The following is a 16359-nucleotide window of genomic DNA, read 5'->3' as shown; positions in this document are numbered from 1 at the left end:
ATCCTTCAAGACAGCTTCAGACAGTAAAAGTAATGTTGCCATGTATAGAGTAAAAGACTGTTAAAAAATATACCTTTATGCTGGTAGTTTTCAGGTCGGTTTGTTACTCAGCGTGTGCCACTTCTCATGCTGCCTCCTCTATGTGTGTGTGTGCATAAAGAAGCAGGAAGTAAGAAAATGATAGAGTGAGAAAGTGCAAGAACCTGAGAAAGGCAAACTTCAAGTAAAAATTAAAACAAGTATCTCTGATTCAAGGTCCCAGTGGTCTGTATTCCATCTGTGCTGGTTGCTTTACTTCCTGACTCTATATTTAAACTCACACTCAAGAACTGTGCACCCAGGTGTGAAAGAGTTTCTATGGCACTTCTCTAGCTTTGCTACCTCTAAGTGTCAACAGCTATAATTGTTTTGTTAAGAAATCTTTATTTGTGCTACCAAATTTTATTTAATAACAGAATCCACAGTCTGAAAGACATCTAATGTAAGATATTCTTAGAAAATATATAATATTCATGCAGTAACATTAACAAGACATTTTAATAGATTTCAATTTATTACATTTTATTTTTATATATTATAACATTTACAATGTTACCAATGTTAAATGATCCAAAAAAAAAATCACTATTAAGTATCACAGTAGTCTTTCTATGTGGTTTCTTTTACAGGAAAGGAACAAAATTCAACAGTTAATGTGCATTCAACTCCAGTAAAGAATATGGGGGTCTTTGATTCACATTTTTAAATTATTTTGACTGGAACTTCCTTGAATGGCACATTGATTTAGAATGACTTATGCACTGATGATTAAATTATGCGATTATGTTTTCAATAAGGATACAAACTCAGTATTTGATTATGGTACACTGCATGTAACTCTAACAATAAGACAAAGTAAACTCTATGCCAGTAAGAAACCATTCTCCACTATCATTGCATCATCCTGTTTCAGTCATTAATAGGCGACTTAATCCATGATAAAAGAAGAATTGGTACATTATCGTAAGTCAACAAATGAATACAACTCAAATACTGTTCTTTCAGTGCAATTAGTCACTAAATTATCTATGATTATTTCGGAATGCTCTCTGTTGTAGCTGATCTAGTGTACTTGTGTATATTAGTTTGACTTTCCCTCAACAATGCAGAGCGTCCTCTCTGATCCATGTTTTATGCCATGACACCAGTGTAGATCACTGGTCCTTCCCTTTCAGAGTTTCAAACACTGCTCGGAGAATGGCAGCTACAGCCACAGCGCCAGGGTCAGGCTGAGTCAGCTGTTTAGATGCAATGTAACTCGCTCGACCTGCTTTGGCAGTGAGTTCACGGGTAGACTGTGCACCCAACTCTGCTTTCTGTTTCAGAGAAAACAAAAGTTAATGTCAAGCTCTGGACTGAAAAGTGAATAAGCAAGAACCAATGATAATCATGTAACTGATATACAAATGAAAGCACGGATTATTGGATAAAGGAAACAGAGGAAGAATTGCTTGAGTGCTAGTGTACTGTACCTCCACTGCTGCCTGTAGTACAGCAATATGGCCACCTGGAGAAGCCGTGGATAATTTCATCAACTCATCCACTGCAGGGCACAGTGCATCCAGCTGAAAGTGAAAGAAAGAAGTGCTCATGGATGTCAATATTCTTATGCTATTTGCATTCCTTGATTTACCTGGTTAGAGGTCAAACAGGGCAAAAATAATTAAGACTACATTCTTACCATTGTTCTGTCACCAGGTGCAGCACCTCCGTACCTATCGGAAAATAGGATCTAATAATTAGGGAGGGAGACTCCATCTAATTTCATTCTAAGTTAAACTCATCCCCTTGTTGTCTAAGATTTAACCCACTACCCCTCAATATTCAAACCATGCTAGTCAAATTAATTTGTACAGTGAATTACAAAACATTCCTATAGAAGGAACATTAAATTAATACAACTGATATTTGAAGGTAGTGAAATGATCTTAATAGCTACCTTTTCATAGCTTCAGTCCCAGCCTGTACAGCTTTAGCCCAGTCTTTTCCATCACAACTTTCCCTTAGGTGGGGAGCAGCTGCTGTCAGGAACAGACTGTACAGCTAATGGAGGACAGTAACAGCAGACCTCAATATTAGACAACATAGTACACAGCACAGATGTGTTTTTAAAAGTTATATAAGACATTTATTTCCATACTGCTCCTGAAGATCCACCCATTCTCTCCTCCACCAACCCAGCAAGGGCTGTTAGGAGTAGACACGGACTTCCTGGCACGGTGGTGGTCTGCATCCACTCTTTGATGGCTGTAGTAGATAATGCATGAAAAACAGTAATGTAAAATAACAAACTCAATAAATAAGTACTCAACAAATTATTTGTGTATGAATTTTTGGACTCATCTGCCTACCAGTAGCAGCAAGAGCATGTGTGCTCCCACAATCTCCATCCCCTGCTGCGCGATCCAGGGCATTGAGCTCCTCTTTCCGTTGTAAGAGGGCTTTGCAAATGGATTCCAAGGCTAGACATGCCACAGAAGAAAATGGACCTGATGGCAAATGGAAAATTTCATTAACACCTTAATTTTTAATGCCTCCAAATGTAACATACACAGCATCAATACTGAGTGCGAGTTAATGATAAATAATTAGTAGTTCTGTATATAGTAGTATATAAGCTTATAACAAGCAAACATTTTGTGTTTTGTCATTACACCATGGCTGTGAGATAGATAATATGAGATTGATGAGAATTGAAAAAGATGAGGTTTGGAGGTAGCCCACATTTAATTGTTTAAGTCTCCACCTTGTTCAGGTTTTGTCTCAGCGGCAGCTGGTCTCGCTGTGGGTTCCACATACAGGTTCCTCCCACTTAAACACTCACTGCTGAGGTTGGGCCAGGCAGGCGCTGAGGTTTTAGCATCTGCATAAGTTAGGGGCGATAAGCATTTAAATAAAATTAAATAAATCAGTATATTATTGCTACAGATTTAACTAAATTGACTTACTGAATAGAGTCTCCGGTTAGAATTTGTAAGAGTGGTGTGTTATTTTCCTTATGGAGGTGGTCATTAATGAAGTATTTGGTACTAATCAACTTCTAACATAAAATTCATTGCTTCCAGTAGTGGAAAGAAGCTGAAAGTGTGGCCCTCCTCCATAAACTATGGCATGCCTGGCATTGCCTACCTCTTGACTAATATACTTGTGCGGTTTACTATTACAACTGTCATCATTATATGGTCTGAATGTGTTAAAGCAAGACACCACAGATTTTTTAAAAATAAATTATATCACAATCAATCTTTTCCAATCGATTGCTGACAGTTTTTTTAACCTAATAAAACCAAAAATCTAGTCTTGGTGTTTTATTTCACTGTCAAGAAAAAGACCTTTCTTTAAAAAAATTTTTTTTTTAACTTTTGAGAAATTTCACTGTAATATCCGTTATAGGAACAGGAATGAACATTTCATGAATGCTGGTCATCTGGAAACTGAAATTTTTGGTTCTGAATGTTAAATAAATCTTTTAAGTATACATACAAAGTGATGTCAAGTGCTTCCACTGTAGTCTATAAGATTTATAAAGGAAACTGACATGTATGCTATAATGACATGCATGACACTGACATGGTGTTATTGTGCTAAGTGGGGTAGAGTGAAGAATTCTTCAATGCTGCTAATGCTGTGGTTGCAAGCGTGCAAAAATAGTGAAAAATATTTTTAGATTTGTTATTACTACAGTGGAAGAGAACAAGTTATAGATGCAAATTATCCAAAAAATTTTAAAAAATTATTAATGCGACCAAAATCGTCACTTTCACCTGTAGTGTCTTGCCTTAAGAATTCAGTCTCACTTTAGAAGTTAATAGAGCACAATATTCCTGGCTGCAGGAAATGCTAATGAGATGAAAATGTCTGCTATAATACCTGTGAGTTTAGACGAACTGAACTCACCAAACAGTCGGAGTATCTCCTCATCCACTCTCATGAAAGACAGAGACACGCCCGCCATCTCCAGCGATGTCATGAATGAGCCAGACATTACCCTGACAACCTGCACGCCTCGTCCCACTACAGATAGCCACAGATACATCAAATAATGCATGTTAATGCAAACTTTTATTTAAAGTGTGACATAAGTGGTATATAAAAATAATGCCTATTTAATAATGTAGATATAGCTTGCCTTAACACAGAAACAGCTTTTGTAACTTGATAGTTACTTATAAGTTTGTGTCAAGAACATAAAACTTGAGGCTATGGAAACCTCCACACTGTTCCTAATTGTCCACCACAAGTTCAAGTCTCAGGACTGCCAGAGATCTACTACTGGGCCCTTGAGCATGACCCTCAACTGTTTGGACTATATCTTCTTTCAAACCTAATTTCTTCTTTCAAACCTTTTCTTTTCAACCTAATTCATTAAAAATAAAGTCGTGTGCTAAACGTATAAACATAAATGTAGTCTCACTTAAACAGCTGATGGCAGCTCTGGTGACAACAGCCATCTCCAAACAGGACAGAGCACCAAGATTATTCACACAGAGGACCACACTGTCACCTGTAACAGAAAACCACACAGCTTCACACATGACACATGGAAGAAAGTATTATTACACCAAAACTCCTGTGCCTTACAGCCTACCTGATTTCAGTGGCAGATGTGATTGGCTGGAAGGGTCAGTCATGTGATCAATCATAGTCTTGACAACCTCATCAGCAGAGGCCATCTGAACATAAAGCAATCGATCCACATATAGTAAAGCCAACAGAATACCATCAAGCTCTATTATAGAAGGATCTCATTTTTCTAATATAATATGTCTAACAAAAACAGAGCACTCACTTTTTAGGAACACTATACTAATACTGGGTAGGGCCTCTCTTTGCTCTCAGAACAGTCTCAATTCTTTGTGGCATGGATTCCACAAGATGTTGGAAACATTCCTTTGAGATTCTGGTCCATGTTGAATTGCATCGTGCAATTCATGCAGATTTTTCAGGTGCACTTTCATGCTGTGAATCTCCTGTTCTAACACATCCCAAAGGTGTTCTAATGGATTCAGATCCAGTGACTGGGAAGGCCACTGTAGAACACTGAACTCATTGTCTTGTTGACTTTTTCTTTGTGACGTGATGCATTATCATGCTGGAAATAGCCATTAGAAAATGGGTAACTTGTGTCCCTGAAGGGAAGCACACGGTCAGCAACAATACTCAAATAAAAAATCCCAGGAGATCAGCAATTATAGAAATATTCAAACCAGCCCGTCTGGCACAAACAATCATGCCTCAGTCAAAATCACTGAGATCACATTTTTTCCCCCCATTCTGATGGTTGATGTGAACATTACCCGAAGCTGCCGGCTCGTATCTGCATGAATTTATGCGTTGTATTGCTGCCACACGATTGGCTGATTAGATAATTGCATGAATGAGTAGGTATACAGATGTTCCTAATAGTGCTCAGTGAGTGTAATTTTCATTTGTTACTTTGGATGGTTAATGGGCAATGTGCATTATTACCACTTCCTCCTCCTTTATCAATAAAACCAATGTCACAATATATGCAATATTTATTACATTTGTAATGTCCAATATATGCTTGTATGCATGGGTGACTAAAAATGTAATATACATTAAAATAAAAGTATTTGAATTTAAATAAAATTGAATCAAGTTGAGACTAGTATAAATGGAACCAGTGATGACACTAATCAACAACTTCAGTATAAAAAAACAAAAAAACCAAAAAAAAAAAACCCAACAACAAAAAAAAAAAAACAAAAACACACAAATAGTTGACTGACCTTGGACTTTTTAATGCCCGGCTCTCCATGGATTCCTGCAGAGACACAGGCATGCTCTGTTCAATAATTTATTAACAAACTAAAGCAATTTGTAAATCATTCAACACAATAAGGTCATAAATATGGACTTCTCTCAATCTCCTCTGTATTTTGTACCCAGTCCTAGCTCCATATCTCCTGGCAGAAGTTGAAAGGTGGGTAGGCATCCTGGCACACTGCATGGAGACAGACTGACACCCAGAGTCCCTACCACAGTGAAATTGCACATATTTGATTATGCTTAGTTCCCTGGTGAAAATGAATCTGTTGTGCTTGCTAATTACTCTCACCAATGTTTTTTACTGCCTTTGACACTTTCATAACAATCACATCTAGTGGACAGCTTTCCTCAGCCAGTGCTCCAGCCAGCTACAGATGTGACACACACAAAAAGTGAATAATTAACACAAGAAAGAACCATGCCATATGACGTTTCAAACTTTTATATTTGCAGATATGAGAGCAGCTATTACCAACACTCTCTAAAGTAAACAAGGATTATCGGATGACTTTAAGTTGGTGTTATGAAAGCAGCACTGTTGGTGTACCACATCCTCTCCATATCACAGATCTGTAAAATTAGCTGACATGTGTACCTTATGAATAAACACAGTTCCACAGAGTCCTCTCCTGCCTGCTTTGCTGGGCTGATTAAAAGCACAGTCATCAGCCACAACCACCATGTCCACAGGTACTCCTTGTGCCCGTGCTTTTTCCGCAGCTAGGCCAAAGTTCAGGCGGTCACCTGTGTAGTTCTTAACCAGCAGCAGGACACCTGAAGTACCACTCTGCCAGAGGGTCATGATGGCTGCCAGAATACTGCCAGGAGGAGGGGAAGAAAACACCGCTCCTGCTACAGCAGCTGATAGCATCCCTCTTCCAATGTAGCCTGAAAGGAATATTTCAGTGTTAACATCAATGGACTACCACAACGTTCCACTGAACATTTCAACATCATAATTATAAAAAGATTTTCCAATGTTATTATATTATTTGTTTTTGAGTTAGAGAGTTAGGGACATCTATAATTTTTTATTTATTAATGAACAACACAACATAGTTGGTGTAGTTTATAATTACACTTAATTACACTTGTTCAGTGTCCATGAAACAACATAAGTTATAGCAGCTATAAACAGTTTGTAGCTTTACCTCTGACTGTTACAAAGCACTTAAACTGGAGTCTCCTTCTATATCAGTGTTTACTGATTGGATTTATAGGGTTTTTAATCCTTTTATTATTAGCCTTATTTATGTGTAGCATCTGCCGTGCTGTGAATGAATTGTTACTATAGAAACGATAATGTATTAGAATGAGCACATTAAAATAAAACAGTGATCTGCATTATAACCAACACTAGTGTCAGAACTGCTGTTACAGAAAAAATAATCAGCACCTTCTGAATAGAGAATTCAGCAGCTCTGTGATAAAAATGTCATTAATATGTAAAATGTTTTATTGATGTGTAAAACATTTTATTAAGTGTTCAAGGTCTAAAATTACGTGTTTCTTTCAAATACTATAGGAAGCCATTTTTGTGCCATCTCTAAACCCAAGCACATTAAAAACCACCATGAAACCATTTTAGACAACTTTACACTCTGAGTAACATTTTATCATCAGAAAATACTGTCTCACTTCAGAGGGAGCAGGACATTAAGAACTCAGTATTTACCGGCATGTGCAGGTTCATGTCCTGAGCCACCCCCAGAGATCAGTGCCACTTTTCCCTTCAGGTTGTGGAGGTCAGAGCGCAGTGCCACCCTGTGACCCCTCAGGAGCATCAGTCCCCCATTGCTGCTCACTATGCCCTCCAGGGCTTCATCCACACACCGCTCCACAGAGTTCAGCAGCTTCCTGTGTACCTGTCCAACCCACAGGGATTTCAGATACTTTTAGAGCAGCACCTTTAAACTGACACCTCTTTTTCTCACATTGAATACACAGACTATAACACACACGTCAAAATATATGCATAAACAATAGAGAGGAACGGCTGCAGCTCGCATTAACTCTGTAGTCAGAAAGTAAATTGTTGCAAAAAGGCAAATGTGTATACTAGATTATGTGTCAGATTTGCTTTAAAAAACAGGGAAGACTAAAGCAACACGCTAAGTCATCCAGCTTACCTCCATTTGCCTCCGTAGTATGTGTTCAAAAAACAGAACTGGCCAAAGGTGTATACTACTGCACTAAGTAGTAGCCTAGAGAGACTTGCATTGGTATCGTACTACTTTGTCATACTAGTATGGTAGTATGCAGGTTTGGTTTTTCGCTCAGTTCACACTTCCGCCCATACTGATGACGCTACTGTTCATGCGCGAGTCACACACAAACCACAGATACGAAACTCTACTTTCCTTTTTTGGGGGGATAAAATAAACATGCGGTGTCGCCATCTTGGTGATGCCGACTTAGCAGGACTTCGCACTTTGACTCCATGTTAAGAGTTTTTTTTTTTTTTATTTAAATCTTCTTTATTTATTTATGACAACAAGGTAAAAGGGGTTACATGAAACTCTTGGCATCTTAAAACAAAAACAACAAAAAGAACAACAACAACAACAAAAAGACATTTCACATATGAAAGCTCTGACAATAAAGTTGTTTTACTTTTATGAGAAACTATATATATTTTTGCTGCTGATTAGGTAATTTTAGAGCTTGTTTATTACTTGTTACCTCTAAATACATACCTTTAAATAATGTTCTTAGTATCTGATGTGTGTGTGTGTGTGTGTGTGTGTGTGTGATTTGAGTGGAGTTAGGTCAGATTGTTGTAATTTAGTTTTTTTGAGCCCTGATTTAATTAGGAAATTAGGACACAGACAATAACCTGAGATCAGGATCGAACTGTGAGGCAGTAATGCGACCCACTTGATAATTCTATATAATCTATTATGGAACCATTCAAACCTGATCTAAGGCAAATGAATGAAAGGGAAGTCAAGGGTGATTTCATTGGATTTTATATGAATTACGATTAAAAAAAAAAAAAAAAAGGCTGGCTCTGGTTTCCCATCTGAAACTAATGGAATGGCATTTCCAATTCTTTTGTTTTTAACATACAGATCAAAAGATTAATGAGACAATAGATCAGAATTTCAGCTTTCATTTCTATATATTAACATCTAGATGTGTTTTGTTCGAACCCACCCCTTTTTCAAGTCTTGAAAAAATATTGGAACGTGACTGACAGTTGTTTCTTGTTGCCAAGGTGTGGCCTGTTAGATTGATTGTTTAAACAATTAATAGCTCTGAATGTCTACTCTTGGTTTAAGCCCTGGGTTTTGCCTCTGACCGCATTTGTTGTTAAAAAGGTTAAACCAACATGAAGACCAGAGAGCTGTCTACGGGAGAAAAGCAAACCATTTTGAAATTGAGAAAAGAGGGAAAATTTATCAGAAGATTGCACAACCACTGGGCATAACCAATACAATAATTTGGGATGTCCTGAAAAAGAAAGAAACCACAGGTGTACTAACAACCAGACATCAAACAGGTCAGCCAAAGAGAACAACAGCAGAATGATGACAGAAACATTGTGAGAGATGTAAAGAAAAACACAAAAACAACAGTGACATCACCAACAACCTCCACAGGGCAGGGGTGAAGGTATCACAATCCACAGTTTGAAGAAGACCATAGAGGCCATACCACAAGATGCAAACCACTCATCAGCAGTAAGAATCTGAAGGCCAGATTCGAATTCACAAAGAAATACAGAGATGAACCATGAAATTTCTGGAACCTAGATTAACCTCTACCAAAGTGATGGAAAGACCAAAGTGTGGAGAAAGCAAGGATCTACTCATGATCCAAAACATACAAGCTCATCGGTCAAGCACGATGGAGGTAGTGTCATGGCTTGGGCTTGCATGGCTGCTTCTGGAACGGGACCACTAATCTTTACTGATGATGTAACTCATGATGGTAGCAGCAGAATGAATTCAGAAGTCTACAGAAACATTCTGTCTGCCAATTTACCTCCAATTTAATTGGGAGGAACTTCCCATCATGCAGCAAGACAATGACCCAAAACACACTGCCAACACAACAAAGGACTTCATCATGGCAAAAAAGTGAAACTTTTTTGACTGGCCAAGTCAGTCACTAGACCTTGACCCAACTGAGCATGAAGCAGAGACTGAAGGAAGAAACCCCCCAAAATAAACAAACTGAAAGAAGCTGCAGTACAAGCCTGGAAAAGCATCAGAAAAGAAGAATGCAACAGTGTAATGATGTCAGTGGGTCGCTGGCTTGATGCAGTTATTTTCAACCAATCCAGACCAATGAGTAACCACAGTGTTTTTTTTTTTTTTTTTTTTTACTTTAATTTACTTAAGACTATCTGCTCCTTTTGCTTACCTAAAAATTGGGTGGACTACCACCAAAGGTGCCATATTCTAAGTTGTTTAAAACATCTAGACGTAAATATCAGGTAACGAAAGCTGAAATTCTGATCTATCATCTAATATCCATCTTTTGATATCAACCCAAATGTATTCAGTGTAAAGCAAAAACAAATGAAGTGGCCTTTCCATTCCAATACTTTTGGAGGGGACTGTATAGAGAATCGTATTTGCGTTAGGGTAATTGGCATTTCTAACACCCATTTAATGCATATAAGTATGTTTGACTTCAAATATAAAGCTGCTACACATTTTTCTCAGAGCAGGTGGTCATTTGACTAGTGATATGATATATGGATAGATCAGCGTTGACCACAGAATGACAAAACACTCACTGATTCAAATAAAATCCAACCTCATGCATGTTTGTCACAGCTGTTTTTTCAGGCCTAGAGTTATTTCTGTTGTTGTTTTTTTTACTAGTCCTCTCCACTACTGCATTACCCATACACCAAGACACACCCACACACACACCCACACGCACACACATGCAGTCATACACGCATACTGAAGCAATTTAGCAGTTATAAGGGGCAGCCACAATAGCTGTATTAGATAGAATACACGGTGGATATAAAAAGTCTACACACCCCTGTTAAAACGGCAGGTTTTTGTGATGTAGAAAAATGAAATCAAGATAATAAAGTTTTTTATTTTTCCTATTTTTCCCTAAAATGTTTCTTATTGTTTTTCCACTTAATTTTTATATGTTGTAATTTCACATTGAGGGTGGAAAAGTTCGGACATGATTTATCTTGGTTTCATTTTTTTACATCACAAAAACCTGCCATTTTATCAGGGGTGCGTAGACTTTTTATATCTACTCTATGGGAATGCGCTATACGGCCAAACATATAAGAAACCTTAGTATTGTATTGCTTAGTATCTCATTCCAAAACCATGAGCGTTAATATTGAGTTGTTCCTCCTTTACTGTTATAATAACCTCCACTCTTCTGATAAAGCTTTCCATTTTGGAGCATAGCTGTGGGGATTTGCATATTAAGCCACTAGAGTACAAAAGGTTGGGCACTGATGTTGGGGAAGAAGGCCTAGTGGGCAGCCATCATTCCAATTCATCCCAAAGGTGTTCAGTGGGGTTGAGATCATGGTTTTGTGCAGGCCACGCAAGTTCCTCAACACCAGCCTTGGTAAACCATCTCTTCAAGGACTGTGCAATCTCTGCACAGTTTCAGAAAATTTTATTAAAAATTGTCATGAATTTGGAAAATGATAAAGATTTTATAAACCCTGTTATTGTCGTAACTGCTGTAAGAAATTAATTATAGCACATTACTTTTGCCAACCCCTTAATATGTGTTCAAGTCCTGTTATTGAAGTTGATTTACTGATGCCATGAACAGACTTTAGTGTCATATTCGATCAAAAAGCTCAGTCAGGCCTGCAGTATATACTGTATATAATAGACTAATAACCACTTAACACAAACACAGAAGGCCTGAAACAGCACATAATTTACACATTCTATAGAATAAATCTACATACTAAAAACAGAGAATAGACCTACACTCACCATCCACTTTAATAGGAACACCTGTACACCAGTTGCAGTTGTTATGCAGTTATCCAATCAGCCAATCATGTGGCAGCAATACAATGCTTAAAATCATGCAGATACATGTCTGAGTTTCAGATGATGTTCACACCAAACATCATACTATAAAAAGTGTGACCACTGTGACTTTGATTGTGGCATGGATGTTGGTGCTAGATGGTCAGGTTGGAGTATTTCAGAAACTGCTGAGCTGGGATTTTCACACAAAACAGTCTCTAGAGTTTACACAGAATGGTGCAAAAAAAAAATAAAAAATTGAGTGAGCGATGGTTCTGTGGGTGGAAACGCCTTGTTGATAAGAAAAGTCAGAGGAAATTGGCCAAATCTCACCAAAGTCTCACAATGTGTAAGTAACTGTTTGTTACGTATAATACAACAGTTAGTTCCAGTCCACTAATTTGAATGGACGAGTGGCATTTCAAGAATGCTTATATTTATGATAAACGCACTGGGACGTTTCACTGTTGTCATCACTCTACTTGTCTGTGTTCGCCATGTAAAATTCCAATTCTGGCAACACTCCCACTGAAAATACAGTTATCAGCGACATCATCAGTGACATCACAAATCACATTTTTCATGAATATAACTTCTGACTTAAAATATGGATGCTCATCAGATAAAGATGAAAAGGAACAAGGGAAGCCATGTTCACCTGATGCACCTTTAATGGGAATGTACAAATCAATGTGAGCTAGCTAGCCCGCTAGTCAACAGGCTACAAAGTGAGTGTGGCTTCTTTAGGATCTATTTTCGTGCATGGAGCAAAGATAAACAAATTATGTGTTTATATTTAGTCTGAAATGTTAGTTACTCAATATTAACTTCTTATTTATAAAACCATTGTATAATTAAGCAAATATTACACTGCCAGTTGTGCTATTATACTGAATTTTGGCACGTGCCATGCCGGTATTCAGTATAACTACACTCTTGCTCATGCGATATTGCTTAATTGTAGAACCAGGCTGAGTTTTCGTGAATATACTGGAATGATAGATCAAGAGACATTTTTTCTGCACTAAATGAAAGCATTATTGATGGACAAATAAAGACAAGTCATTGCCCTGATCAGAATTTGATGATCAACATCGTGGATCATCAAATGCAGAGAGTGAGTGTTAAAATTTATAATGAATTTACTATTTTATTCTATAGAGTAATATCACTTATTATCTATTAATTTCTTTTATTACCTACAGTCACAAATACTTAACTCCAGATCTAATGTAATGAGTATATATACTGTAACAACGTATACTGCATTCCACAATACGTCAGTGCTTATGCCATTATGTTTTCCAGCTACACTGTAAATAAAATGACCACATGTGCCAGGTTTGTCAGGTCTGTGTGAAACTAGCCCAGACCTGGCAAACATGGCATTAATGGTCACTTTATTTTCAGGGTAGGAAATACATGCTGTGGCTGTTATTTTATGAAATATAGCAATTAAGATGTTTCAAAATGGCACAACTGTAAAGTTTCCATCTCATCATCAATGTATCAGAAGTTTAAACCCTGATGATGCCAAAGCCACCCATGGCTGGAAATCTGAGATACCAAAACATGCCCTGATCTCTGAGTGAGAAGGATGGCTCTCCTTTCTGCCCTGTCAGTTAAAGTGATGCTACCTTGTGGGTGTCTGTTAGCTCAGTCAGACTAGTATACTTAGCATATGTACAGTATATTTCCAATTCCCTAATACTATCTGTTTTTCAGATTTCCTGGGTACCCTGTTTGGGTCTGTTCTTGATCTCTGTCACTGATTACCTTTTCTGCCTGCCTGATTACCTTTCTGCATCTCTGCTCTATAGAAAAACCCATCAGAACATATTATATAATAACATGACTATCACGTATCCTACCACATCATCCCATCATCCCATCATCTGTTACATAACAAACAGGCTTATAAATTCTTTCCCTTTTTTAAAATAAGTAAAAAATTTAATGTTTTGTGCACATTTGTACTGTAATACAGTATATTAATACACTTTATACTTATATATTTTGTATATATGTCTTAAAGATGCATGTTGAGCAGATATAGCATAAACGAACTTTTAAATATTTAATAGCAGTGTCTTCTTGAGACAGCAGGTGCAAGAAGTTTAAAAAAGACAACAGTTTCAATTGCATGCTTCTGTTTGTTGCTGTTTATTTCATGCTTGAAATGGCCATACATTTACAATTGAAAATGTGTGGTGAGTAGTTTAATGTTTTCAATCGTTTAAACACTACTATTTGTCTATTTTGGGGAGTAAAACAACTTTATCTTTAGTGCCCGGACTATACAAAATGTAGGTGAATAAACAAAAATATTTAGTGTAATTAAATACAATTATATAAAACAGTGACAAAAACAACTATATCAATATTATAATTAAATCACAACATTTAATCTTCTGAACTGATATTATGGACACGCTACAATATAACATAGATAATATAAACAAGAATATAATAAATACCGTAATATATTTTACCTAAAATAAGTTATAATAAATTATAAAAGTTTTGTTTCTTACAGTAATCTCTGTCGTAGTCATATTTTGTAAACAACATGAAATGGACACACAAAACCCTTTCAACATAGAATAGAGTTTTTACAATCTGCCATAACTTTTCTTGTTTCTGTAGATGTTCTTAGGCTAGCATACCTTATGTTCTGAAGAAGCGTGAGATGTAGAGCAGTGACTGCAAGACAGCTCCAGGCAAAAGGAGAGTGATTAAAACAGATTGGGCCATACAAATTATTTCAGGACTTACTTGTTGCCAGAAAAATACTAAACATATATATGGAGAGTAAGTAGTAATTAACACGACCAGGGTCAATGCAATTATTCTGAAAGCTTTAATTTTCTGATGGTGCATTTTTCTCCTTTCTCCCTCACCTGGATTAGGTTTCTTTAGCGTTGCTAATGTAGCCACACCACAGAAGAGTATTAACACAATCAACCCAGAAAAAGGTGTAATATATAAAAACATACCAATTTTTTCTCGCATAAAAATACATATTCCTCCAAAAACACTGGATGTAACCCAGGTGAAACTCACCCACACCATTTTGTACATTTTGTGTTTCAGCTTCAGGTAGAAAATGGGGTGAACTACAGCCAGATAATGTTCCAAACAGATCCAGGTGTGGAATTGAGCTTGTGCCATTAAGCCAATACTCAAAATGCAACCTGAAATATATTGTAAAAAATTGTTTGACATGTTAAGTGTTAGTAAAACACTAAGAACAAAACCTATGCAAAACATTACAGATGCGAAGATCAGGTTAAAATGCAAGAGGTCAGAGGATGCAGAGTCCCTCTGTGTGGTTGTTGTCTTCATAATGAGCCAAAAAGCCCAAATATTGAGGGGGAGGATGATAATGCATATCACCACTATATGAATGTACAAGACAATTAAACACACAAAATTATCATATGTAGTATGCATTACAGTGTTGTTGGAACAGTTGGATGAGATGGAGGTGCAGTTATCTACACCGACTGCCATGATGATTCTAAGGAGTCTTTTTTCCTGTAGATGGAAAATAACATGTATATACAGTCAGGTACATGAAAACACAAAGAATGATATGAAAGGAGGCTGTGGGCTAACTGTAAGCCCAGCGTTGTAGGTTGAAAAGAAAAAAAAATTATAAATCACTAATGCAGCTCCCTATCTTATTTAATTGTGTGTGTGTGTGTGTGTGTGTGTGTGTGTGGTGAGGTGTGGTGTGTGATAATTTGCCCCAATATTATCTACATTTACAGCATTACATTTAACAAACGCTCTTTTCCAGAGTAACTTACAGATGATGATGATGATAATTATTATTATTATTATTATTATTATTATTATTATTATTATTATTATTATTATTATTATTATCAGTGAGACCTCTGGATATAAAGTATTGGTCCTAATCCTAATAGTTTTAATTTATTTTATTATATTTAAAATATTATTATATTTTAGCCCTCCCACCTAATATCATCACCAGCTGCCATTACTAAATATATACTGTATACACAATAGCCGCAGTGCCACTAAAAATTCTAGTTTTATGATAAATTTGCATTCAGTGCAAATTTCAATGTTTTTTCCAACACAGTACAGAATGCAAAATTTCTGTTTCCCGAGTAGTGGAAGTGTGCTCTATTGATGTTTATATGCCAGTGAATAAAATCAATACATTTGCAAAATTTCTATATATCAAATACATCATGAAATCAACATTATTATAGTCGATTTCAGGACATACTGTACCAAAAACAACTAATTTTAGGGTAGCATTTTTAGTTAAGTATATCAGTGACATTACATAACACAACTCACCCAAATTTTAAACCAGACCGTAATCGTGTCTTGTTTTTCTTGAATTTTTAACTGACATGAAGTTCACTTCTGTAAACCAAAAAAAATAAAAAAATAAGATGAACCACCTCAAAATGATCTATAAGGAAAAACATCAATTCAAATTCATTATACATAAGTTCATTTTCTGAGAATACGGTATGAGACCATTGTGACAAATTCAGAC

The 16359-nt window shown here is 36.6% G+C and overlaps 1 protein-coding gene across 1 annotated transcript; it reads right to left on the bottom strand.

Annotated features, from left to right (window-relative positions):
- Positions 1-518: 518 nt before the first annotated feature.
- Positions 519-8118, bottom strand: tkfc (triokinase/FMN cyclase). Its single transcript, XM_026936368.3, has 16 exons — positions 7962-8118; positions 7508-7697; positions 6428-6720; positions 6122-6200; positions 5949-6038; positions 5793-5827; positions 4628-4712; positions 4454-4543; positions 3937-4053; positions 2786-2902; positions 2391-2528; positions 2180-2286; positions 1979-2082; positions 1721-1754; positions 1512-1604; positions 519-1355 (listed from the first exon to the last, which is right to left on the bottom strand). The coding sequence occupies exons 1-16, from the start codon at positions 7965-7967 to the stop codon at positions 1194-1196; spliced, it is 1740 nt and encodes a 579-aa protein (XP_026792169.2). The 5' UTR covers positions 7968-8118; the 3' UTR covers positions 519-1193.
- Between the last annotated feature and the right edge of the window lie 8241 nt (positions 8119-16359).

The sequence above is a fragment of the Pangasianodon hypophthalmus genome, chromosome 4, assembly GCF_027358585.1.
Source record: "Pangasianodon hypophthalmus isolate fPanHyp1 chromosome 4, fPanHyp1.pri, whole genome shotgun sequence".
Classification (NCBI taxonomy): Eukaryota; Metazoa; Chordata; class Actinopteri; order Siluriformes; family Pangasiidae; genus Pangasianodon; species Pangasianodon hypophthalmus.
This window is presented reverse-complemented; position numbering and strand designations above follow the sequence as displayed.